This window comes from Ochotona curzoniae, unplaced genomic scaffold, assembly GCF_017591425.1.
Source record: "Ochotona curzoniae isolate NIBS_2020 unplaced genomic scaffold, NIBS_Ocur_1.0 contig_66, whole genome shotgun sequence".
In the NCBI taxonomy this organism is placed as follows: Eukaryota; Metazoa; Chordata; class Mammalia; order Lagomorpha; family Ochotonidae; genus Ochotona; species Ochotona curzoniae.
Window position 1 is genome coordinate 27901350 of NW_024466512.1, and position 26460 is coordinate 27927809.

Sequence of the window (26460 nt, forward strand, 5' to 3'; positions counted from 1 at the left end):
TGTCTCCAGCACACAGTTTGTTCATGAACAAGTACTGTGCGACTGCATCACCTAGCGACTCTATTGACAGGGCTTTTCAGGGCTGCAATTAGCCGACTGAATTGTATTATAGAGAGGCCCTTGAAAAGATGCTGTGGATTACCAACTGGCAGTATGCCCGTTCAAAATGCGTAGTAAGTCTATGTAGTTGCTCTGAACTGTAAAGTAAATAACATTAAAAAAAAAAGTAAGATGGAAAGTCATGACTATCACACACAAACCCAGCCCAGCAACCAAGACATACGAGACATCAAGAGCCTTCCAGTGTTAAGCAGCAAGATGCCAGGCTACGGTTCCTAAAACGCATTCTGATTCATTTGGTAAACATATCGTTGATAGCTTACAATCAGTACTCATGGTGGTATCACAGAAATGGGAGAGTACACAGAAAATTCTTACTGAGAAACCAGAGATTTTCCAAATCAGTAAAATGGACTCCTGCCATATCTTCCTGAACTATTTTCACTTCGGCTCTTCATTGTCATAGGACAAATAGTATGTATGCTATTAGCTGTAGCAGAGGAAGTTCCTGCCAGCATATTGGTGTTAATGGAAGTCGGAGGGGGCCTGGGATCTGTGCCCTCGTGAAACAACTGGTCTACACAGCCACAGCTGAAAGCCACCATCTGGAGTCACACAGGAGCTCATGATTTGTGTCCTTGTACACTCCTGTTGACTTTGGGTTCCCGAAACACTGGTGTTGAGGAGGAGTGTGGCCTTGCAGTGGTGATCGTGGCTTTAAGATGACTTAATGCTTTTTTCCGGAGAGCATGTTGTTACAAAGCACTCAGCCGTCACATTTTGACTTGCATCTACCCACCTGCCCCTCTACCATGGGGCCTCCCCAGAAACCAAGGAGTTTTATCAGCCTGAACTTGAACTGACAGCTTCCAGAGCCATAGCCAAAATGTGCTTCTGTTCTTCATAAATGCCCTAGTCTCCTGTATTATGCTGCCAGAACAACAACAACAACAAAAATGGCCCAAGTCAAGCCAGTGCTTGGCCCTGAGCACTGCAGAACTGGAAATGCTGCAGACTTCGGATGAGCACCGCACTGGCTGCTGCATCAGCTGATTACAGCAGCCGTTTTCTTCTCTTTGCACCTTTCTGCCCAGTCCCTCTGCCTTGTGGGGGCTCCCTGCTTGGCTTTGCCTCAGGCACCATTTTGACTTACCCCAAAGTCTCTAGTGTCATTTCTGAACTTGGATTCATTCAATTTCCTGCCTGGACCGTTAATGAGACATTGTTATTGAAGCAGAGAAGGGGGCACTTGGTGGTCCTTGTGATGGTGATCCTGAGCAAGCTCTCCGCCAAAGACTAAGCCATCTAACGGTGACTTATGTTCGTCCTCCTGGGCTTGGACTAAAGTATAACTGGACGACACCTACAGCTTCCACAAGCCCACATCCTCCTTACAATTGAAGTGTGTGGGGGATAGGCAGGGAATCCCACACAATGGGTACAAATCATTGTGAGTTCAAGTTCAAAGTTCTTCCTGTGTGAAGTCACCTCCTACCCTACCCCTGCCCCAGCCCTGCCCTGAATTTGGCCCCTTCCCGGGGAATTCAGGGGTGCCTCCCCAATGGCACCTATCTGATTCCAGTTTCTATCCTGATTCACGTCCACCTTCACGACCACAGCCTGCCTTGAACTGAGGGACAACTGTGCCCTCTAGTGCAGGCCCTGTCAAGGACCACAAACCCAGGGCCCCAGCAGCTTCCAGTCCCTGTAGGTTCATCCTGGCATTAGGGCACACGGAGCCCTGGCGTGGGAAGCCTGCTCTTCTTCCCCCCAAGACTCAACAGCGCTCACTGACTTCCCAGGAAGGCTTGCTGACCACTGTCTCAACCATGTCCTATTTGGTGGGTCAAAACTGACTGTAATATAGCCATTTCTCTGAGTTGCCTTTGATGAAGATCTGTGCTGCCAACTGCACTCACTCCAGGCTCTTCCCCAGCATTCTCTGTGGCTTGCCCTTTGATCCAGAGCCTGTGAGCTGTGCTAGCAAGGGGTTCCCCTACCTCGTCCTGCAGGAGAGTCTTACTGTACTCCAGGTGGTGCCTCTCCAAGATGGAAGACCCATGAAGCTTTGCCAAGGGAGATGTCGATCTAGGAGGAAATATGCCATGATTTTAGCCATTTAAAAGTTGCCCATAAGTCCATTCAATATGTAATCTTTACTGACATTCATGTTTCCCTTCCCCTCCCCAACCAGTGTTTGTAAAATCATTAGAAAGGACATATTGGGGGAAAATGTTTAGGTTTAAAAGATGAGAATTTGCTTCTTTTGGAAAAAGGGCAACAGCCCCCATCCCTGCCTTTCCATCCCATTCCCACAGTGAAGTGCCTGGGGTTGAGTCTCAGGCTCCCTGGTCCAGTTGCCTGCTGATGTGTCCTCTGATGGGTAGCAGGTGATCGCTCGAGCAGTTGTATCCCTGTCACGCATATAGAGCACCTAAATTGAGTTCCTGAATCCTGGCTTTGGTGTGGCCCAGCCCTGACTGGAAAATGCACTAGAGGATGGAAGATATGCCAGGCTCCCTCTCCCTCCAGTGCCTCCTGCTCCCTTTAAGTGTCTGCCCTGAAAATCAATAGAAACACATTAAAAGGTAATTTGTAGAGCCATTATTAAATATTTCAATGAGATACCGAGGAAAGAAAAGCAAAGTACAGCATCAAGCAATTTTCTATAAGTAGACTATCTGGCAATGGCCAACTTGAATTACTGCAATCCGTTTACAGTAGTTGTCAGCCACTCCAAAAATACTCAAAGAACAGAACCTCAAGCAAATAGCAACGGTGTGTGATTTGATCATTCAACCTACCATTTCCCCATCTTTCTAAGAATAATTTTTGAAAAGTAAAACTACAGTAGTGGATGGCCATAGTAAGAAAACACTGGGGGTTCTTCTAGCCTACCTCAGTGAACCCCCGAATTCCTCAGGATGGGGCTGATGCTGGCAGGCTCTGGTGACTCTGAAATGATCCAAGACTGCACACAAGTGAATCTCTCCCTACAACTTAAGTAGCAAATGGTGCAATTTGTGGATGAGAGAGCCAGGAGACTGGAAGGGTTCAGCAGATGGCTTCGAGCACCTACAGAAGCAGCAGTGGGTACTTCGGAATAGGTTAAAAAGGAAAAGCTATGCCCAGCCAGCACTCGGCAGAGCAAGGCCAGGCAGTGCCTGCATCTAGATTCCAGCAAGGCAATTGGGAAGATGCCTCCTGATATTTTTCTTCTGTGTGGGTTGAAATATTCAATGTGTTCATTATTTACTCAGATATCTGGAAAGCGGGGCCCACAGTGTGATGCCTCATTGACCACCTTGATTGTTTCCCTGGAAGCAGGCTTCCAGCCCGGCACCTCAAAACTGCCTTTGGTTATACCTCAGTGCGTAATATGCAATGACTGGAATATGAACAGAAAACCGTGACTATCTAATTTGAAGATGGTAAAAAGAAAATTGGGGAGAAGGGCCTGGTGTGATAGCCTAATGGCTAAATGCCTGCCTTACATCTTCTGGGATCTCATAAGGGCACTGGTTCATGTCCTGGCTGCTCCACTTCCCATCCAGCTCCCTGCTTGTGGCCTGGGAAAGCAGTCAAGGATGGCCCAAAGCCTTGGGACCTTGCACCCACAGGAGATACCCAGAAGAAGTTCCTGGCCCCTGACTTCAGATTGGCTCAACTCCGGCCATTGTGGCCACTTGGGGAGTGAACCCGTGGACAGAATATCTTTGTCTCTGCTCCTCCTTCTCTTTGTTAATCTGCCTTTGCAAAGAAAATAAAATAATTTTTTTAAAAATTGGGAAAAAATGAATTCAATTGCAGGCAGTCTAATGGAGGTTTCAGTCACCGGTTCTAATCCCGGCGGCACCACTTCCCATCCAGTTCCCTGTTTGTGGCCTGGGAAAGCAGTCAAGGATTGCCTAAAGTCTCGAGACCCTGCACCTGTGGGGGAGATCCAGAAGACACCCCAGGCTCCTGGCTTCATATTGGCACAGCTTCGGGGCCATTGCAGCCACTTGGGGAGTGAATCAGTGGATGGAAGATATTTCTTTCTGTATATCTGACTTTCCAATTTAAAAAATTAAAAGAAAATCTTAAAAAAAACATTAAAAACCTTTTTTAAATGACATAAAATTCTGCTTTGGCTCCAGAAAAATGACAAAATCATCTTAAAAACAGTTAAGGCAACTTGATATGTCCAGCACAGAGAAGAGTCCTAAGGGGCGGGGACATGATAGTCTTCAGTAGTGTATGAATGAACCACCTCTGGATGAGAAAGTAAACTTGTTCTAGCAGATCCAGAGAGCTGACTGAGACCAATTTCAGGTCAATGTCATACAGAATATTCAACTGTGAGAATTGTCCGGAAATGGAATCTTCTTCCTCATGAACAAGTGGTTCTTAATGATGGAAGTAATCAAATGCTGACCAAAGGAATGAAAACAGTAGAAAAGAAAGCCTACAGTGCTTGGATGGTAAAAATGAATTCTAAAATTCCTGATAAATAGATTTTTCCAGGTGTAAGATGAAAGAGACCAGAGAACAAAAACTAAATAAGAAAATGTGGATGCAAGGGAAAATGAAATCTATAAAAATATAAAACAAACTGGCCAGAGAAATGAAGTAAAGAGAATATAAGGACTCGTGCTCGCTTTGGCAGCACATATACTAAAAATTAGAACGATACAGAGAATATAAGAACTTGAAGGAAGAATGAAAATCTGGAAAATGACAAGGTGTTTGGGATAGTGTTAAAGGACACAGTCTAGAGCTGAGAGATAAGATTGGAGGCCAGCACCAAGGTCAGCCCTTTTGGAGACAGGTAGTCAGGTCAAGGGCACAAGGTCAAGCCAGAAAGCAATCACTCCACAATGGCCTCACTGCTACCTCCAGCGTGAGACTAATAATCTAGTCTCCTTCAACCTTTTCACTGGTTCATGTGCCAATGCAATCACAATATCATTTTGGACTCCTGGGCAATTCTTTCAACATGATGGGAACCCCTAAAGAGACTCGTTGAGTGTTTATCATTGAAAGAACTTAGCAAAGCTGCCCAGAGTATGTTAGATCCACGCAGAGACAGAAAGACAGGCTCCGTCAGAGACTGCAGTCAGCAATCCTTCCCATCCTTACATGTTCCTGCTAACCCAGCTTCCATCAGCAGAAAGTTGGGGTCAGGAGCTGGAGGCAGCTAGTGAGCCCACACACTGATGGGGATGTGGGTATTCTGACTAATAGGTCTCATGCCTACGCTGCCGATACATTTTGGAACATTGCAAAGACATCATAATGATTACTAATACATATCCACTGCCAAGAGCCGACCGTGACCTGAGGACTCTACATTTGTGATCTCATTGTATCTTTCCAACAGACTTACAATTTAAGTCTTGTTATCCTTCCTGTATTTCAGAACAGGAAATTAAGGCTTAGAAAGTTGAAGTAACTTGTGAGACCAGTAACCCCAAGCCTGATGACCTCAGAACCTATTCCCTTATTATTGAACTTCCTTTCTCAGGCAAGACAGGAAGACGGTGTTGATGTTAAAACCAAAGACTAGCTGAAGGAGAACTAGCTAGAGGCAAAAGGACCATGGAACCAAAGAGTAGTGAGTCTTGGAAGAAGTGTCTCTTGGGTTGAACTGGGGGTTGTTCCAAAGATGTATCAGGGTATCTCAGAATGTTCACAGAAAGTGAAATTCAGATAGAAGCTTCTCCTGGTCCAGAAAATTCTTGAAATCCATGCATAGCTTGTTCAGAACGTTCATGTTGCACAAAGTGCTTGAAGGCCCCATGTGTAAGCTAAAGATTAACTCAACTTACTATACGAATTCAATATTCTTATGATTGAACTTGTAAAGTGTGAAGCTATACACAGAGGAGGCAAAGGCAGGGCTGGAGGTGTCAACAAAGAGAGGGATGAGGACTCCTGCAGAGAAAGAGTGATGTCTCCCCAGAGTCCTACATGTGGCCAAGAAAGATGGCTCGGGTTAAAGGAGTAGAAAAAGTTTTCATCCCCACTTGGTGTCTGCAAATGCCCACTGATCCTAGCCAACCCTGTGTCTGTGTTCACTTACTTCATCTGGTACAAATTGTTGGTGCCCCTGTGGTCAATGTCATGGCAGAAGGCAGCAGCAAGCATGGCAAAGGCTTCGAGATCCGTAAAGTATTTCTTTAGTCTTCCTGTCTAAAAGATATGTGTATACATTGACTTAATAAGTGGAATTAATAGATTTCCAAACCAAGTGCAACTACATCTATCTGCAGTCAAGAAAGGGGATACACCATGTTTTAAAGAAAGTTGTCTCTACTGGCAGTGTAACATTCAGTAATGACAAAACCTAGCGAGTGGCTGAATTTTGCTTCAAGGTCAAGTACATGAACGTGTGAGTGATAATCCAACCAAGGGACAATGGACATCCAATTCCCCAGGATCCTCTGCAGGGAGATTCCTGATCTCCAGGGATGGCTCGTGACCATGTCTCATCACATCCAAGCAGGAAACCAACAGGTTTGCAAAGATTCGCCATACTATGTACATACCATCAGCAAGGTAAACATGGTCTGCCCAACATTGAATCCGTGTCGCCAGTTGTGGTAAGTGACTGCACGGTACCCTTTCCTCACTGTGTACATCCACCTGGTAAGAACCTGTTACCAAAGATGACAACACCATTCAGACTTTGGAGCCAAATGCCAAAGGTTAGAAGGTCTAGTGGTGATCTTATCTACAAAAGATGTGCTGGTCTTGTTGACAGGGGTTAAGCTACCGTATTTACAAAGTTAATAATAATTTAAGATCTAAACTGAAGCTAATCTTTTGAACCATGGAAAACATTAGTGGAGTGCACCAACACAGTCCCTCAGTAGTTTCAGCAAAAACACCACCTGACCTCCACAGGTACTTTGAATTTTTCCACCACATTTATCTCAAAAAACAGCCGTAGTCCACATTTAATCAAGCCATGTTCTGTGATGGGGAAGTCGCTGAACCGGAACTCGTATAGTTCCACCTCCTTTGGGTCAGGCAAGTCCTCCTTCTGTTGAAACAAAAATGATTGTTTCAGATTATACTGGCGTATGTTGGATACAACATGGAATGTAAAACAAAATCATGATTAAAGACTACCAGCCACGGCCACTGAGCCACTAGGTGCAAAGCTCTGGGTTAGCTGCTTGTATTGGTTGCTCTCCCAGTCTATACAGCTGAGGTTCGGCTAGACTGAAAAACTTTCTAAGTGAAGTAAGCTAGACCCCACAGGACAACTATCATATGTTCTCTCTGATGTAAGACAGTCAATACACAAGGAGGTTAGGAGGCCACACCCATAGGGATCAGGGAAAGGCGAGGGTGGGAAGCTAGAAACCATAATTTTACTTACAATAGGCACACACCATTTGATAGGAAATTTATAAAAACAGCAAGAATTGTCTCTTGCGGGAAATCTTGAACTTACGGAAGGAAGTGGCCCACCCATCCCCGCTTTGGTGCCTTCCTCAGCACAATCTACAATAATCAATAATGGAGCTGAACTGTTCCCCTTCAGGGCCATCTGGTAGCCCCTGGGAGCCATTGCTGAATGCTTCCCCTGAGGTTCCCCCTGTCCCTCCCTTCCCGCTGCCAGCTCTGCCCAAGACCTGGCCTGTAGGTTTTGGGCTTGCTTCCTCCCTTGACCCTTCCTGGGGCATTCCTCATCTCCTTCATCTCCTTGTTGGCTCTGCACTCTCTGATTGATCACTTCAGCCACAGATGGTTTTATTTCTTCCTGCAAGGTGATGGCTGCATGGGTTCTGATTAGAGGCATGAAAAAGCCTCAGTATTCTCATCCATGAAATGGGACAATAACAGCCTTGTTGTTTTAATGAAAAAGAATCCCACTTTTATCTACCCTTGGCAACAAATGTGAGGGGGAGCCTTTCTTTCTTATTCATTCATCATATATTCATTCCCAAATAGTTTGGGTGTGCAGGCATGCCCCAGGGATTTGGATGAAGCACTGGCTGATGCAGACATAACCCCTGTGTTTCTCTCACCCGTAAAACTGATGAGCTAGGAGGATTCGAGTTGCAGGGAAGGGTGCCCATGCCCTCCCAGCCTCCCCATCTGAGTGTTCTGTCCAGGATAGCCATGGAGCTGTATCTGAATGCATGGCAGGTGCAGTCACATGCATGTGTCAATGTGCACTGTAACAGGAAACAAGGGAAGAACTTCCCAATTCTTATTCTCGGGCCCGTGAGTAGCAGTTATGGGTGAGCTGATAAAATAATCCTCTAATACAGTATTCATCAGCTCTGTAAAGCAACAGCTTTTAAGTCTGTGATGCGCCAGGACAGATAAAAGGTTCTTAGTGATTTGATAAGCAGGGACTCTGGCCTCGCACGGCTGGGTCTCTGCTCCCAGCAGGAACTACACGGCCGAGGACTGATGGCACAGAGGAAGCTGCTCCACATCACGTGAGTCTGAGTGTGCCCGCCCAGCTGGCTCCATCTGCTCCCCAGCTAACCCTGGGAATGTCTGAGCAGGTGACTTTCTGACCCCAGCATGCTAGGTTGACCTTGTCTTGCCTCCTCGTCTGGTCCTGCAGGCAGCTTTGCTTTGCCCTGCTGCTCATGGGAGCTGCAGCCACACTCCCACCCGAGACACGCTAGTCTCTGAAGATTGATCATTCGATGGCTCCATCTGTCATTTGTCTCTTGGCTTGGTCTGTAGTGACCTTGCTTCCCACTCCCATCCCGAGCCATGGTCAGGCCCACCAGCAACTTCCTTCCATCTAGCTGACTCCTGCTTCCTCTTCCAACCTCAACACCTGGAGCCAAGGAAAGTGGGAGGTGGGAGCACCTCGGGGGCCCCAAACACAAGGAAACTAACCCCTCCATGGGGAATCACTGGCCAGTGGGATAACATCACCCATCAAAGGAGGCAGGTGAGCTAGGCCGTGAACCTGAGTCGTGAAGGAACACTTACATTACCAACCGGAAAGGGGCAGTGGAGACTAGAGTGAAGCAGCAAGGCTTCATATTAAAATGTCATATTTAAACTTCAATCAGGTGGAATTCAAACTGGAAATCTTGGTCAATGTCCCCAGGTTTTTAGAAATCACAGAAGAGCCACACTCTAGAAATATGGGTCCCAGAATAATAGAAAGTGCCAAACTCAGTAAAAACCAAAACCAGCTCTTCATTTGCCAGAAGAAAACCATATCCTCTTTTAAGAAAGATAAGAGCACCCAAAGCCACTACTACCTACCTAAATTTCTAGTTTTTCAGTTAAAAACGATGAAGCATATTTTAAAACAGGAGCAAATGAGCCTGGCCCAGTAGCCTAGCAGCTAAAACCCTTGCCTTACATGCGTTGGAATCCCACATGGGCACAAGTTCTAATCCCAGCAGCCCTGCTTCCCATCCAGCTCCCTGCTTGTGGCCTGGGAAAGCAGTGGAAGATGGCCCAAAGCCTTAGGACCCTGCACCTGCATGGGAGACCCAGAGGAGGCTCTGGGATCCTGGCTTCAGATTGGCTCAGCTCTGGCCATTGCAGTCATTTGAGCAGTGAACTGGCCAATGAAACATCTTGCTCTCTGTCTCTCCTCTCTGTATATCTGACTTTCCAATAAACAAATTCTTTTTAAAAAATAAAATAAAACAGGAGCAAATGTCTGAAATCCAGGAGCAAAAACAGACTTAGAGGAGACTCAAGCATTAAGAGGAGTCCGCCAACTGTGGCCAAGAATTGTTTTTTTAAAAAACGGAGTGAAAAATAGTCAGATAAAGTGATAAAGAATTTCAACATAGATCTGGAACATTAAAGACGCCAATGCACATTCTAGGACTGAAAAAGACCATCACTGAGCTCGAATTTATCCAGTGAGCTTGGCGACGGGTGAGACACAGCACAGGGCGTAATCAGTAATCTGGGGAGGCAGGGAACTTCAACCCCAAATCCCAGGGTTGGCCTGCCAGCAGCTACGGGAAAAGTGATTTCCCCTGAATCTGAAGGGAAGTCCAAGATGGGCAGTCAGCCATGCCTGGCAAGGCCTGTGTCCCACTACACTCCTGTCCCACATCCAGGGTGGCCTGACAACTACCCAAGCTGCCGAAATAACCAGGACCAAGGTAGCCCCAGGCTCAGGGCCTGGCATCCGGCATGCAATAGTCAGGTTCAGCCACAATTCTAATTCTCTGTGAGAATTGAACCAGAAGAGTTGAAGATAAGGCTAACAGGCAATAGGGAGGGGTCTACATTCAGAAGAAATCTCCTTTCCTTCTAGCCTTGAAAGGTGCCAGGACAGAGCAAACTCAACCTTCCTTAAAAAACAAGGAAGTACTTGCTGCTACACAACTACTGGACCAACAGGGCATTAAGGATAGAAAGGCAGCACTCACCAAAATCGTGAGAAGTTGTTTTTCTTCGCAGTCTTCAATTGCATCTTTGTTCAGCTTCTCCCTAAATTTCTAAAACATAAAAGCAACTGAGGTATGAAATTCCCGCCAAGGAGAGTTCTACCTGAGTTTTCTTCTGCTGAGGTCAGTGAAGGTATATGTGTATTTAAAACATACTGTAGTTAGTTCCATGCCTTTTAGAAATGAGTTAGGAAAAGCTTTATGTAAAAAATCATCTAATACAATCAATTTATTCATGCTCCCAAAATAGAACAGTAGCTGTCTTTCAGAAAGAAGGAAAAAAGAGAAGGGAGAGATGGGTTGTTTGTATGTAAGAAAGAAAAGGGGAAACGGGGGCCTCCAGCTGTTTTTCTAATAACTCATAGCAATGTCCTCCCTTACATCCACCCACATCTTTCAGTTTTAATACTTCAAGCTTTTTTAAGATTTCCTTAGAAATTGGAGTTACAGAGGTAGAGAGATAGAGAATTCCACCTGCTGGTTCACTGTAGGACGGTTGCCAGGACTGGGGCCGGGGCTGGGGCAGGCCACAGCCAGGAGATCCATCCCAGTCAGGTGGCAGGGGTCCAAGCATGTGAGCCATCCTCTGCTGCTTCTGCAGGCTCTTAGCCAAGAGCTGGATTGCATGTGAAACAACCAAGACCTGAACCAGCACCCATACAGGATGCGGAGGTTTCAGGTGGCAGTTTAATCCGCTCCACTAGTCAAATGCCTCCAACCTCCCAACAAAACCCAAAAGGGAAAGGCACCCCACAGAGCTACACTTACTGATACACTCTAAAAGCCCAGAGAATAAAAGGAAGAGAGACAGTGGGTGCATAACATTTTCCCTTCATTTTATGCAGATTACAACACTGCCAGCAAAAATCCACATGCTTCTGTATCATTCACAATGTTGGTGTTGGTCATGTGAGTTTTCTTTGTCCAAACAGCCTGTTAAGGCACATGACGGAGTAAAGACTTGAAGTGTGCTTGCATGGTGTGGCTTGGCCCCTTGCATTCCTATCATCACTGTGACAAAAACAGCTATTAGGTGGCTGCTGCTTCAAGAATTTAGAGAACCACAGAGCATACCACACTCACAGCTTGGAGCCACATCCAGCTCAGATGCATCAACATCTGGTCAACCACAAACGCAGGAGTATCAGATACTCATTACTACCCGCCATAGTCGTTACACAGCATTATATCATAGCAGCTGACTGATACATATCCCTTACTAGAAATTTTACTGAGTAAAGCACTTGAATTGAGTTGTCACTACTTCATTCCCTGCAGGCTCAGGAGCTGTTTATAATGAGCTGCTACTTCCAACCAAAGGTCCTGGCTGTGCAATAAGGTATGTGTATGCTGGACCCCTGGTCCCATCCTTCTCTGCCTCTCCTTCCATCCTTCCTGACTAAACCTAACCTCATCTGTCAGCACCCTGGGCATTTGCAGGATTTCTAGCAGCTGTGCTTAGGCAGTTCAAGCCTGATTCCTCCACTTACCAAAATAGACTCAATTTCTTCCGGAGTGGCCTTGGTATGGTTCATGAGCATTTCTTGAGCGATGTCCTTTCTGTTTTCTAGCTTATTCATTTTCTCATAGGTGTCAGTATTTAAAAGAGACCAACCAAGAAATTGTGTGAGAGTCTGGAAAGTAAAAATGCTGACTCAGTCCCCATAAGGTGAAGAAAAGCTTTTAGTGAGGCAACACAGCATGCCTTCTTAACCTGGCTCCCTTCCACCATCAACAACCCAGCTCTTTAATCGAAGAAAAATAATTATACTAATAGTCGGCCCTTACTAAGCAAAGCTGGCTAAGCCCTTGCATTTCCATGTGCATCATGCACCCAAAATATTATTAGTGGAGAAGACTTACAAACTCCAGGGGAATAAGGCAGGATCTACAAATCAGACAAATGGCTGAGGACAAGAACAAGAGGAAGCAGAGGCATCAAGGGAAAAATCTTTCCTGTTTTCTCATTATAAAGAATTTTGACTAAGCTCAAACTGTATTTTTTTTTGGTAGAAAATGTTGCCATTTGCTAGAGGTCAGCAAATAAATGACATCATAAAAACTAATTACAGCTGTCTTAATTGCTCTTAGAAAGATATTCTAGCACAATTCTGTATCTTCTATTATTATTTCATGCACTTACCCCCATAATTTCGGTAATGTGCTCACCTCAGTAATGTGCTCATCATGTTCATCAAAAGGCTTTCCATCCTTCCTGTTGTAAAACGTCGCCACGCCCACGATGTCTTCTTTCTTGTTGACAATGGGCAGCGACAAGACATTCTTAATGACCCAACCCGTTTCATCTACTGCTCCTTTCTAAAAATAAGAGAACATAAGTTATTTTTGAAAATGTATGGAAACAATTATAGACTTACAGGGGTCTCACATATCCTTCACCCAGGTTTGGCCAGTGGTAACACCTTGTGTAACAACAATACAGTATCCCAAGAAGGAAGTAACTGGTGAAGGAGCCACAGAGCTTATCTGAATTCACCAGATTCACTTATACTTTTTGTTCCTCTGTGTGCACGCGCATGTGAGATTCCACACAAGTTTATCCCCTCTGTACCTTTCCAGCCACCATTATACTCAGTATGCACAGTGGCTCCCTCACTCCAAGGCTTCCTCACACTCTTCTTCAGAGCTACCACCCCACCTCTCATCACTCAATTTATCATTAAAGAAAGAGCAATCTTTGATTGTGAGATGTACAATTCCTCCTTAGTGTCAGAATGTAAGATGTCAGTATTATATATACTCAAATCAGCAAAGCGGCTGTACTAGAACCAAGGGTCTTTGATCTGAAAACATTGGAATTTCCCTCTGTCCCCCAGTTCCAGGTACAGGGAATGCATCTGACCCCTCACTGTTTTCATTTTTTCTACCAACACTGGTTGAGCTAATTGTTTGTAGTAAGTTCTCTCCACTAAAATACTCCATATGGTTTCTGATTTCCTGGCTGATCCATCCAGTCTTTGGTTCTTTGGTGTGTTGTGCTTCAAAAACAACTTTCAAGACCCCGGTGGGCCCAGGGACTAGGCTAACTGTTGAGAACGAGTCAAAGATAAACAAAGCCACAGACTTCATCCTCAAGATGTGACCGGGGGATACGACCATGAAAGCTCAGGAATATTTCTCAAAGTGCAGCCCAAGGGCCTCGTGCAGCAGATTCTTTTCAGCTTGTTTCCTGGTCTCTGGGCACACATTCTAAGTGCATGCCCAGGTGACTCTGATGTCCTCTGAACAGAGAACCAAGGAGTAGTTGTTGCTTCCTGCACAGCCAAGACCCCTGCCGTAGTCAGCCATCCTCAGTGGCCAATGGGAAGACTTGCCATGAAGCAGTCTCTAACTTCTGCAGCTCCTAAGAGACTTTTCTTCTCCAGATTCCAACAGCAATGACAGCTCAGACCACACAAGTTACCACTCAGGCATTTTCTGAATGCTTTAGCATTGCTGATTTTGGTTTCTGAGCCTTCTTCCTAAACTTACCCAGGAATAAGTCCTATTTCATAAATTAAGTTTCATATAAATGATAGAACTGTGCTGAGCAGACACTAGATGCTCAGTAATTATCACATAAAGAGGAAACCTATTTATTACCTCGTAAAGACCTTTGTACTTGGAAAGAAAAGCAGAGAAAACAAACCTCAGTTTATGTGTCCTGATGTTTAGAGCTTTAGAAAACAAAGTGCATCACACAGTATTCTCAACCTTCTCCCTTGGAAAATACTGAGAAATATTTATGTACTTACAAAGAACGGGCACAAGCTCAATAACAGGAAATATATCACATGTGCAAAATAACTTCACAGCCATAAGTACAGGTGTATGTTACTTAAAGTTTCCAAAATAAGACTTACTGACCATCTCCCAACTTTTCCATAAAGATTCACCTGCCCCCTTTTATACTCAAGATTTTGCTATTTGTTTGGACTTGGTGATAGCAGAGTGATAGGAAAAGACTACAATGTAAGAAAACTAATAGGACAAAAAATGTAAAGCCAAAAAATCCTGTGTACATTTTCCCTTGTGTGTTCAGATTTCCTTACCTGATGTTAAAGAAAGAACTCTAACTTGCTTCAAGGAAAGTGGTGGCAGGTAGAGCAGTGCCCTTCCCCGCACCACCCCCCAAGTCCCTGGACCTGTGTTATCATACATGGCACAAAGGACTCAAGCTGGCACATGGGATTAAGTTGATGTCACTCATCAGCTGCTCTGAAAGTTGGCAGATCAACCTGGTTTCCCAGGTGGACCCAGTGTTAACAGCCAGGATCCTTGAAAGCAATAAAGTGAGTGAAGTCAGAATCAAAGATGGGGAGCTAAGATGAGAGAAGCAAGGTCATAGGAATGGCTGGCTTGGAAAACGGAGTGAGAGCCAAAGAGTACAGGTAGCCTCTAGGAGCTGGAAAAGGCAGGGGACCTCCAGAAAAGACCACCGCCCTGCTAGCACCTCCATTTTAGTCCCAGGAAAACTCACTTTAAAATTCGGACTTCCAGAACAGTCAGATCAATGAATTTGTATGGTTTTCAATCACAGGTTAGTCGTGACAGCAGTAAGAAGATACTGATGCTCTATGTCCCCAAGGGACAGCATCTGAGAATCACTAGCTCTTGCTAGCATCTCCTTGTAGCAACTGCCCAGGTGCACAGGGGATAGAAAGCGTCAGGCAGAGAAAGGGCCAGGAGAGGGTGGAGTCAGGGGAGGGAGTGTGCCCTGCAGAAGGCACCTGAGCAAGGCCTGAGGGAAAAGGTGGGAAGGGGCCTAGAGGGCTATCAGAGCAAGGTACAGCCCTGAGCCAGGCGAAGCAGCAAGGTTAAAGGACTGAAATTTGGAATTTGGCCCCTTGCACCTTAGCACAGTAGGGAAACTGCAAGGCTGTTGGAGCTTCCTAGGACCAATGGAAGGTGTCAGTGGAGTCCAGTTATTTCCTGAGGTGAGCTGCTTCCCCATTACTGCTCTTGCTCAGTCTCTAGCCTAGAGTGCTGTGGAGATAATGATCTTAGTGCACACTGGGTGTTAGAGCACAGAGCCCCCTGGAGTACACAGCCACAGCTGGAGAGCAGTGGCGGAGGATGCGGCCCTGGCCTCTTCTGGGCTGGTTCCACCGCCCCCGCCCCCGCCCCCACGCCGTTTGGACCATGACTGCTGGAGCTGCAGACACTTAGACAACCTTCGCCCTCGGTTTCCTCGGTTTGTGCATTCTTTCCAACACACAGTGACCATAAGCCTGGGCTTGTGCTAGGCACAGCATGGTCACTGCAGACTCTGGTTGCAAGCAGAAGCCAGAGCAAATGCAAGCATATGGTGTTTGCGTGTTTTCCATGTCAGTGAGCAAAGGGATGGGCAGTTGAATCCCAGGGAAACTGCCCAGGTAACCAAGCAAGCATGGACAGGGTTCTCCAAGGCCCAGCTTGAGTCTGTAGCTAGCAACGAAGCACTCACATCCCAGGAAGGCCAGCTTTTCCGTCCAAGCACAGATAGAACTGGGTTTGTATGTGTGTGTGCATGTGTGTGTGCCTGAGACAAAAAGCCAGATAACTCCTGCCATGAAGGACAGTCTTTATTTCTGATGGGGATTAGGGATCTAATTGGATATTTGTCAAATGCAGGACACAAAACAACATGTGCCAGAAGCCAGAAGAGGTGAAGCTGGCTTATCTTCAACAACTGGGAGGGGAGTGGGTGACAAGAGGGGAGCAGGTGGGTGGGTAGGGGGTGAAGAAGAAGTAGCAAGGGACTCTTTTGATGAACTTGGATGTGGGGAGAATGGACTTCCAAGTCTTATAGCTACATTAAAGAAGAAAGCCCTCGTGCTGCCGTGTTCTGCTACTGTAACAGAATACCACAGACTGGGTAATGATGAGGAGCTAGGTCTACCTCACTATTCTGTAGGAAGGCTTTTTTTATTTTCTGTCCTAATGGGTGGAAGGCATTCCACAGAGAGAATGTAAGAGCGTGCCACTTCCACACCAACCTGCCCCTCTTACAAAGCCCACTGGTGCTCTCCCAGAGGACACAGCCTATGACCTCCATCTACCTACCTCCCCAAGTATCCACCTTACATCCCATCTACATGGGAATGTGAGGGTAAAGTGCCTAGCATGTCAAAGTTGAGGAGCCACACTCAAACCACAGCAGCCACGTTGGAGAGAAGCAAGCCTGCTGGGCTGGTTCAGGGTCTTGTCTGGGAGTTGAAGCAAATCTGCATGCTGGAGAAAGAAGATAAACCAGGACAGAGGTGGGCTGGCCTCTGAGCCCCAGGAAGGTTTTGTTGCAATCACTTGCAGGGAAGGGCTACTGCGAAACCCAGCAGGAGGACCGGTAGCAGGTGCTGAGATGGGGTCAGACACCCGTGCATGCCAAACAGTGTTCAGTGAGCAGCCCCCTTCATGGGCCAGTGGAAGAAAACAATGGCAGGGGGCAGGGCCACTCTGTACCCTTTCTTATCTCTCTTTTCTTTCCCAGTCAGATTCTTCATTGAAAAATCTGCTACTTAACCTGTGCCCCCTTGACACACCTACATACTAGGCAGACTCTGGGAATGGATGAGGGGAGATACACACACACACACACACACACATACACACGCTGTGAGAGGGAGGCCCAATGGCAGTTACCTGAAATGTGAAGTATTCGTCTGCAGGGGCGTTGAGCATGTTACATATCTGGAGGGCAAAATGAGACCTTGTAAGTCATCATGTGGTGGGGTCACAGAAGCCACGGAGGAGACTCGGAACGTTCACCAGGCACGAGAGCCACTGACACAGCTCGCAGCTGATAGCAGCTCAGCAAGTCACCCTGCATGGCTGCATGGCTGCATGGCACCACTTGGCCGCAGAGCACCTGCTAGGGACTCATTGGAGGCAGCCTCTCTGCGGCTGAGTCCCCAGATGGATGGAGCACCATCTCTGCGCCTCCCTAATGCCCCTGTCTCTAAGGCTCTGCTTCCAATTCAAAGCAGCTAGCTGGGCTGCTCGGGCAGCAGAGGGGAGGAGCCTGAGCAGGAAGGCCTGGTGGCAGGGACAGGTAGCAACAGTGATGCTGGGAGGGCATCACTGTTTTTCAGGGGGAGCCCAAGATTATAAGAAAGGGCAGGAGGAAACCATCAGGCAACCTTTTAGTAACAGTGGAAGTGAGGATTCACGATGCCACCTGTATTACTGAAATTTACAGATTACTGCTCCCTCTACAGGGACTCTCCTTTTTCAATCATTTTGAGTTGTATCTTCAGTCATCTCCGCAGAAATTTTCATTAAAAGTGCTATATCTCTCTACAAAAATGACATACTTAAAACCATAAACTCCGGGAAGCCCGTGATCATAGAACAGTGGCTTAAGCTGCCACCTGCCATGCTGGCATTCCACATGGATACCTGTTCAAGTCTCGGCCACTCCAATTCCGATCCAGCTCCTTGCTAATGTGTCTGGGAAAGTAGAACAAGGTGGGCCAAAGCTTGAGCCCTTGCACCCACATGACACACCAGTAGGGAGCTGCAGGCTCCTGGCGTCAGCCTGGCCCAGTCCTGCTTAGTGCAGCCTTTTGGAGAGTGAGCACCTTTCTCTTTGTTATTTTGCCTTTCAAATAATTAAATAAACCTTAAAAAAAAAAAAAGCTGGAAGGGACACTGATATCTAAATTAAAGTTTTTGTTTTAAACATGAGGAAACTGAAGCCCAAAGAGTTTGGATGTTCTGTTTAAATTTATGGGAAAAAGCTAGAATAGTGACCTCCGGAGAGGATGCTGGTGGAGTCGGACAAAGCCCCGTGCGTGTCTGTGTCTGTGGCCAATTGCCACAGTAGGCACTGTGGGCTGCCAAAAGTTTAAAAATGCACTTCCCTAAATTCCTAAAAGTCTACCAGTCTTGTGAATAGGTGTGAGTGGGCAGCCTCAACAAGCCTTACCTTATCCCCACATGCTTTCCAAAAGTCACTGAACCACTGAGTTTTGCACAAAGAAAAGGTGACGATCTCTCAGTATATTTATTTGAAAGGCAAAGGGTGGAGGTGGGGTGGCAGGGTGGTTCCTAACCACTGATTCGCTTCTCAAATGCCCACAAGAGCTAGAATTGCACTGAGCTGAAGTTAGGAGCCAAGAACTAACCTGGGCTTGCCACGCAGGGGGCAGGAGCCCAAGCATTTGAGCCATCACTGCTGTCAGCAGAGTCCGTAATCAAGCCGAGACATTCCACAATATGGGGCAACTGGCTTCCCAACTGCTAATCACTCCCACCCCACCAAAGTTTGCCAAGGCATACATACTCTAAGAATTTCAAGACTCTTTTGTGCCACTCATTGATTTCCGGATCTAAGTTGAATTCGATTTTTGCATTATCCAATGGGTCAGGCATCCCTTGGGTGTCTTAAAAGGGCCAGAAGAAACTCACTCGTCTTGACTGGCCTCACAGCAGTGAGTAGTGGCAGTCGTACTTTGGAGCCGCTAGAGAACCTTTACGGATAGATGGAAATCCTAGAACACCTTGCTTTCCATCCATACCCAGAGGGCTCACTCTCTCTCCTTCCCTCTGACTAGTTCATGCCTCAAAAAACTGACCATGCCACTTGAGAGAATTAAACCTAGCATGGATCTCAGTCGCCGACTTCCACAGATGTCTGCAATCTCTGGCTGCAGAGTGAGAAGCTGAGGAACAGAGCAAGCATCTCGCCTAGTGGAAAAGAAGCAGGTTAGGATCCCACTTGCCACATCAGACGCAGGAGATGGACTCCCTGCTCAAGCTCCGACTCCAGTTTGCTGCTGATGTGGATGCTGGGGACAGTGCAGATGGCTGGCATGATCAGGCTCCTTCCTCCCACGTGGAGACCTGGCTTCTGCTCCCAGTTTCTGCTTTGGCAGGCTCAACTTCAGCCATTGAGGGCCTCTGGGGAGTGAGCCAGTGGATGGGAGCTGCCTATCTGGGATACAATTCATAAAATGTAGCTTCACACTTTAAAAACAGGAGTTTATGGGACGATGGCCCCTTCTCATGTTGACTATTTTCATGCAGAGCTTAGAAGCTTCTGGTTAACCTACTTGTGACTGCTAAGACTCTTCTTGGTGTGTGCTGTGCTAATGGACATGGTCACCTGACCTTTATATGGTAATTTTTTAAAATTTTTTTTAATTGGAAAATCAGATTTACAGAGAGGAGGAGACAGAGAAAGATCTTCCATCCGCTGATTCACTCTCCAAGTGGCTGCAATGGCCAGAGCTGAGCTGATCCAAAGCCAGGGGAGCCCAGAGTCCTAAGGCTTTGGGCCATGCTTGACTGCTTTCCCAGGCCACAAGCAGGGAGCTGGATGGGAAGTAGAGCAGCTGGGACACAAACTGTGCCCATTTGGAATCCCAGTGCATGCAAGGTGAGGATTTGGCCACTAGGCTATCACACTGGGCCCTTGCCTGCTCATTCTTACATTCACAGTCACATCTTTGCCTTAGCTAATAAGGCAAATATCATTTATGATTTGCATTGGTTCAGCAACTTACAAATCCGTTTTCAGCAACATATGTTGGCAACCCACTGATGAGTGTCCAGTGGTCTGCAGGAGGCGACCTTAGGGCAGAGTAGAAGAGGAAAGATCACTGCTCCACAGAGAAATGCACCATGCACACAAATGAGACAACTCTGGTGGGACACCATGGCGATACTCACGGGATTACTTTAATCTCTTCTTTTCCATGTAGAATGTAATCAATGATTTTGTAAAAGATGACTTCCTAAGAAAGAAGGGGAAGGTTTTAGCCCAGTATTATTGCACAAAGGAAACACTTTTTCAGTGAAAAACTAAGACTTTATAAAGAGTCCCTTATTTCCTAATCACACATGCTGCAAAAAATAACACTACTCATAACCCGATTACAAAATTGTAATAAAACCAGAAATATTACTACACGTAGGTCAAGGTTGAGGTAAACTGTCTTTGAAGAGTTGAATGCTCACATCAGCTTCTGGGGGGAGCCTATGGCTTTCAAATCCATTTTACATTGAACTGATTCCTTTGATTCTCCAGAGATGCGTGTGGTGGGGCAGGCATTGTGGAACAGTAGCTTGCATCTAGCACGCTGGCATCCACATCAGAGTCCTTAGTTCGAGCCCTGGCTGCTCTGTGCTTCCAGTTAAGCTTCCTGCCAGTGTCTGAAAGGCAGCAGAGGAAGGCCCAAGTATCTGGCTTCCTGCCACTCGCATGGGAGACCCAGATGGCATTAATGGCTCCTGCTTCTGGCCCAGGTCTGCCTGCTGGGGAAGCCTGGGGGAATGAACCAGCGGATGCAGGAGCTCCCTGCCACTCCTCCTTTCAAATACACAGATGAAGATTTATGCATATTTGAGTGAGATCTAGTTACTTCACTAGATCGAGTCATGATACTCCTTAACTACCTAAGGGCACATCTTGTACAGACAGCGCACTGCCCCTTTCAGCACTGGATTGTCTGAAGAGGTTTGCTAGGCTTGTGTGTCCTGGCTGCTCCATGTCCAGTTCAGTTCCCTGTTTGCAGCTAGGAAAGCAGAAGAGGATGGCTCCAAGCCCTGGGCCCCTGCACCCACGTCGGAGACCTGGAAGAAGCTCCTGGCTTCTGGCTTCAGATCATCTTGGTTCTAGCCATGTAGCCATTTGGGGGTTGAGCCAGTGCATGGAAGCTCTCTCTCCCCTTCTCTCTGTGTAACTCTGCCTTTCAAATAAAAATAACTAAATCTTTAAAAAGATTTGAAACCCCCGGGCCTTTCTAAGCCAGTGCCCTTTGCTCCATGCCCTGTAGTCAAGAGTTTTGCAGCTACACCTTTACTTAAAGAGCATCAAGGCAGATATTTGTATTTACCCGGCCATCTGGTGTCTTTGGTCCTTTATAAGGTTCCACTTCTCCAAGCTTGATTGGCCATTCATCGTAGAATTCCTGGAGGCAATTAAAGTTAAACATTATTTTAAAAACTCCCATGACCTGCCACTCCAAAGAGAAATTGTGTGACCTGTATATGTATGTGAATGTTTGTATATGACATGTTTGTATCTGTCTCTATAGCTCTGGAATATTGAAGCTGAGAAGATCTATGTTAGAAAGTTCATGGAAGATGCATGTTATGAAAAACCTGGATTTCAAAAATTCTTAAACCAGGTAGTATATTTTAATTCCATTTTTCCAAGAATTTTGGAAATATCCTCATAAAATTCATGAATTTATATCATGAATTTTGACATTAAATAAGTTACTTAACCTTTTTTTCACTTGTAAAACAGGAATACTATTTTACAAGTGTTGTGGCTTAGGGAGTTAAGCTGCTGCCTATAGTGCCAGCATTATATTAGTACTGGTTTAAATCCTGGATATTCCACTTCTGATCCAGTTCCCTGCTAATGTGCCTGTGAAAGCAATGAAAGTTGGCCCAGGTCCTTGGGCCCCTGAACAGAGAGCATGATGGAGTTTCAGGCTGGCTCCTGCTGGCCCAACCCTTGCCAATGCAATCACTAAGCAGTAAACCAGCAAATGGAAAATCTGTCTCTCCTTTTCTGCAAACTCTTTCAAATAAATAAATAAATACTTTAAATGAGGATAATAATGAACTTTTTGCTAAGGGGTGTGGACTAGGGTGGGCACAAGCTTTCTAGGGCTCTGCAACTCTCCTGCACAATCTGGCTTTGGTGGCCCACTCACTCTCACTGTACATAGTGCATCTATTTCTCATTGAATCATGTCTCAGGTGGTGCATATCTGATAGAAGGTTTTGGGTGAGACAGACATATGGGATAACAAGACCTTCTCCTTGGTCATGTCCAGGAGGCCAATGGAGTACCGTTCACAGTTCAGGTACATTCTCACTGTATAGAGCGCTTTGTGAAACTGTCGTTCTACATCCGTGAGCTCCTCGAATACCTTATTGGCTGACCACATGAGGATCTGAAAACCAGGATTGAAAACATTAGAACACAGAGTGTTATCTATAGGGAGATAGAACATTGGCCAAAAAAAGATAGGAAGCATATGAAATAAATGTGTACACATCACTACACATGCAATCTGGTTTTGAACATGCATGTATCCATCCACTACCCAGATTCTCAAGGGTGCTGATGAGAAGACCTATGCAAAGCTATGAGTCTGTGGGAGGAAAAAGCCCCAAATTGTTTCCCATCTCTGAACGTTTGGAATGTAAAGGATGTCCAAAATGAGGGTGCAGAAGCAGACCATTGGCCAAAGGGTCCAGTGTTGGTGGCCTACTGGCTTCCACTGACCCTCACGGGGAAAAGCTGCATGACTCCTTCACATATCCTAAGCTAGTCACACATGACCCAGCCCATTCAGACAGAATGCAAAGGGCTGGGGGAAACACTCTTTGACTTCTGCACTGATGAAAAAATAGGTTCTCAGCGGTACAGACTACAGTATTCTGGCTATGAATGCTATTCTCAGAGGTGTGATTTGCTCATCACATGGACAGCTTTTTCCTTATCCAGAAATTGCTAAGAGCTTTACATAAGAGCTAATGACCAGTTAATAGTTATGCCAACCATGTGATGTAGGCACCATCATCATCATCATTTCATAGAGGGAAAAAATAAGGCTACCCAGGATGTAGAGTGCAGAAAACCAAGGGAGTTACACACACTGATGCAGAATGGGGAGGAGGAAGAAGGGATACTACGAGGGAACACCAGCACTAAATCTTGGACCCTGGTCCATGTGGCTTACTCACTAGGGCTGGGAGGCAGTCTGAGTTTGTTCCCTCTGGGTCACTTTGTCAGGATAGGATGACATCACCCTCCCCTTACCTGGCTTCTCCTGGATTCAATGTTGTAGAGGTAGTTGGTATGATGAAGCTTTAGGATGACAGAAACAAAATTGATGTACTTGGAAAAGACCTACAGATGGCAGAAAGGAAAATAATTATGCCTTTCCCTTAGTTGTAAAACAAACACATTTCCTGGGCCTGTGATGGAATGCTCAGGGTTAGCTTTACCTCTTCATCCTGCTTGGAAAATTCAGGTGCATTTACTTTGTTCACTGCCATAACCACACCAAGAACTTCCTTGCCCATCACAATCGGAGTTGCCAGCAGGTTCCTAGTAACATATCCAGTTTGTTTGTCCATGAAGTCAGAAAAATGACTGTTCTGAAGAAAAAGTGGCATAGAATCAGGGAACAATAGATGTAGAAATGGGGACAGATTATTTTCTAATCCAAATCATATCAGCAGGTAACTAGGGCCCTAGTGCAAGGGTTATATTTCCATACCGCCCACCATTATGAAGTTGCATGGAATAGCATTTCTCATGTGAGCTATGGTCCATCTAGCTTAGGTTGATGAATCAAGTGGATAGAAGTGATGTCATGGCCAGGTACAAAGTGAGATGTTTAAAGGAAGGGTGGGGAAGAAACAGGGCTATAATGGACAAAAGGTGTGTGAGGGAAGGAACAAGCAGAGACCATATAGTCCAAAGAGCTCCTATCTTTAACTACAAAAGAAAATATGCATGTGCTACTGGTCATCTACACATCCCAATGCAATGAAAATTATTTTTCTTGCCAAACTCCTAACTCACCAATGTGAGATCAGCCTTAACTGCTTGATATGCCTCTTTCATGTCCTTCTGTTGGTTTAGGCCAGATTTTTAGTTTTTCTAGATGCAGAGACCTTTTCTCATTTTATATGATACTTTGCTCACTTACCTGTCTCTGTCCTTCTCTTCAGACCGATGGCTATGGATGAGAACCTACCTCTTACATTCCCACATCTGCTCCACACTGAGTGCTCTGCGACCCACACAAATCTCTGCTCATTCAGCTGTCTATAGTTCTCCCCTTGACAAAGGGTAGAACCTTAATCATCATTCCTTAGCCTTCATTTCATATGACGGCATCCCCAAAGTATAGATCTCTTTTCCTTGATCCACCGGTATGAGCAATTCTTATTTACATAGATTAGTTTTATAAAAGGTTGAAATTCTTACTGAGCTGGTGTGAGAGGACCACCTTTTGCCAGCATCAGATATTTTCTTGAAGACTTATTTTACTAATTTAAGGCAGAGTGAGAGACGGACAGACAGATCCTAGAAATGGGACCTTTCTCAAAGAAACTGTGATGCTACGGGAGCCAAGCGCAACCCCTCATACCAGCTCTCCCCCCTATCTTTGCCAAACTAAAAACTAGATCCTTCTCAGGCAGCCTCATGCAATGGTAAAAAAAAAAAAAAAAAAAAACCATCCTGGACTCACACTCTTCCTGGGTTACAGCCAGGCCTGGTGCACTAACATGTGGCCCTGGGTGTGTTCCTTATCTTCAGTATCCTCATCTTCTAACCTTAAAACAGGCAGCAGGAGGCTATCTCCTACAGTGTAGAGCTCCTGCTGCGAGGAAAGGCCAGCATGGTGAGGGAAGAGCATTTAGGGAAGTGACAGTGGGCATGCTCAGGAAGGATCAGCAAGAGAAGCCCAAGGTGGGTTTAGCCCCATCGAAGTAAAAGCAGCTTTGTTGCATGACTCGCATTTTCCTCTGCATTCTAATGTTTCTAAACATTTCCCATCACCGAATAAGTGAGATGCCCTTAGCCAGATGCAGGCCCCCTGTGCACGTTTCCCTCGAGGCCCAACACTCACCCCCCTGCCACCAATGGAGGTATTTCTTTTCCAACTACAATCTATTACTTCTGCTTCTTGCAGCATCTTGACCCTTAGGATAGAATGCCTCTAGAATCTTCAGATGTTTTCTCAAGAATTCACAGTGCTTGGGCCACTGATTCCATTTTTTTTCCTGTCAGGCACTGCAGCTTGGGAGGAGTCACCTCCATCCACAGGAATCCAGAAACAGGCACCATGGTGTGAGGTCGGGCAGCATTGTTTTCCAAACACATTTCTCTCAGCACCTGCAACACTTGGTGCCATTTGATTCTGGATTCTAAACATACAAACATGTCCTTAAGGTCAGTGGGATATTTTGAGAAAATGATTTTAAGTTTCAAAATTAAATATTTGTGGGCAGGGGTTTGGTGTAGGAGCTAATATGCCACTTCAGGCAACTGCATTCCACATTGAGGTGCTGGGTTGGAGTCCCAGCTCTATCCCAATTACAGCTTTCTGCTAATGCCCACCTTGGGAGGCAGCAGGTAACAGAGCAAGCTGTGGGGGCCTTGGCACCCGTATGAGAGACCCAGATTAGGCTTCTGGTTTTGACTTGACTGTGGATCTTTGGCAGAATGAACCAGATGACAGAAGACCTCTCCCCTTCTTTCTGTTGCTCCATCACTTAAATAAGTAAGCCTTTCATTACAAATAAAGATACTCATGGAGCCAGGACTGTCGTATAGTAGATTAAGTTTCTACCTGTGATGCATCAGCATCCCATATGGGTGCTGATTTGAGTCCAGGCTGCTTCACTTCAAGTTTCCTGTTAATATGCTTAGGAAAGAATGAAGGGTGATCAAAGTCCTTGGGTCACCGCCCCCATGTGGGAGACCTGGAAGAAACTCCAGGCTCCTGACTTCAGACCAGCCCAGCTCCAGCTGTTGTGGCCATTTGGAGAGTGAATCAGCAGATGGAAGATCTGTCCTTCTCTGTAAACCTGCCTTTCAAATAAATCGATCTTTTTAAAAAGTAAAAAAGCCTTGTTCATAACTTTAATACTTGCTTACTGAGGTTTCTGAAAGCCCCGGATAAACCATTCCATAGATTCCTAGGTAGGAAGATGAGGCCTTCTAGATTTTCCCACTAGCTGAAACAGACCTCAGTGCAGCTTCTCTAAGTAAATCCCCTGCTTTTCCAACTCCCAAACTCCCTTGGTGGCTGTCTCCAGAGAAGCCCCTGAAAGTCCCTGGAGAAGACTGCTCAGGGCGGGCAGGAGCCTGCTCCCTGCTGATCTGAAATCCCACAAGTCTTGGGGATCAGAGAAGAGCCAGGTGGAAGGAAGGGGTGCTCTAGGCACCGGTTAATTATTGAAAGCCTCAACCTTCTCCCTTGGCTTTCTCAGAACCTATCATCAGAACCAGGGCCACCCAGTTAATGAACAGCTTTCCCCAGCAGAAGAAGGA

The 26460-nt window shown here is 45.9% G+C and overlaps 1 protein-coding gene across 2 annotated transcripts in view; it reads right to left on the bottom strand.

Moving 5' to 3' along the window:
* The window catches only part of PDE6C (phosphodiesterase 6C), a 42069-nt gene that overhangs the window by 10917 nt on the left and 4692 nt on the right, over window positions 1-26460 (bottom strand). For both annotated transcript variants that reach the window (XM_040992444.1, XM_040992445.1), the window contains exons 2-15: window positions 23397-23549; window positions 23209-23298; window positions 22196-22336; window positions 21263-21337; window positions 20097-20161; window positions 19931-19997; window positions 17067-17114; window positions 12615-12764; window positions 11936-12079; window positions 10428-10496; window positions 6941-7087; window positions 6591-6698; window positions 6125-6234; window positions 2061-2148 (exon numbers count right to left, since the gene is read on the bottom strand). In XM_040992444.1, the coding sequence (XP_040848378.1) occupies window positions 2061-2148; window positions 6125-6234; window positions 6591-6698; window positions 6941-7087; window positions 10428-10496; window positions 11936-12079; window positions 12615-12764; window positions 17067-17114; window positions 19931-19997; window positions 20097-20161; window positions 21263-21337; window positions 22196-22336; window positions 23209-23298; window positions 23397-23549 (1455 nt within the window). The remainder of the gene's footprint in view (window positions 1-2060; window positions 2149-6124; window positions 6235-6590; window positions 6699-6940; window positions 7088-10427; window positions 10497-11935; window positions 12080-12614; window positions 12765-17066; window positions 17115-19930; window positions 19998-20096; window positions 20162-21262; window positions 21338-22195; window positions 22337-23208; window positions 23299-23396; window positions 23550-26460) is intronic.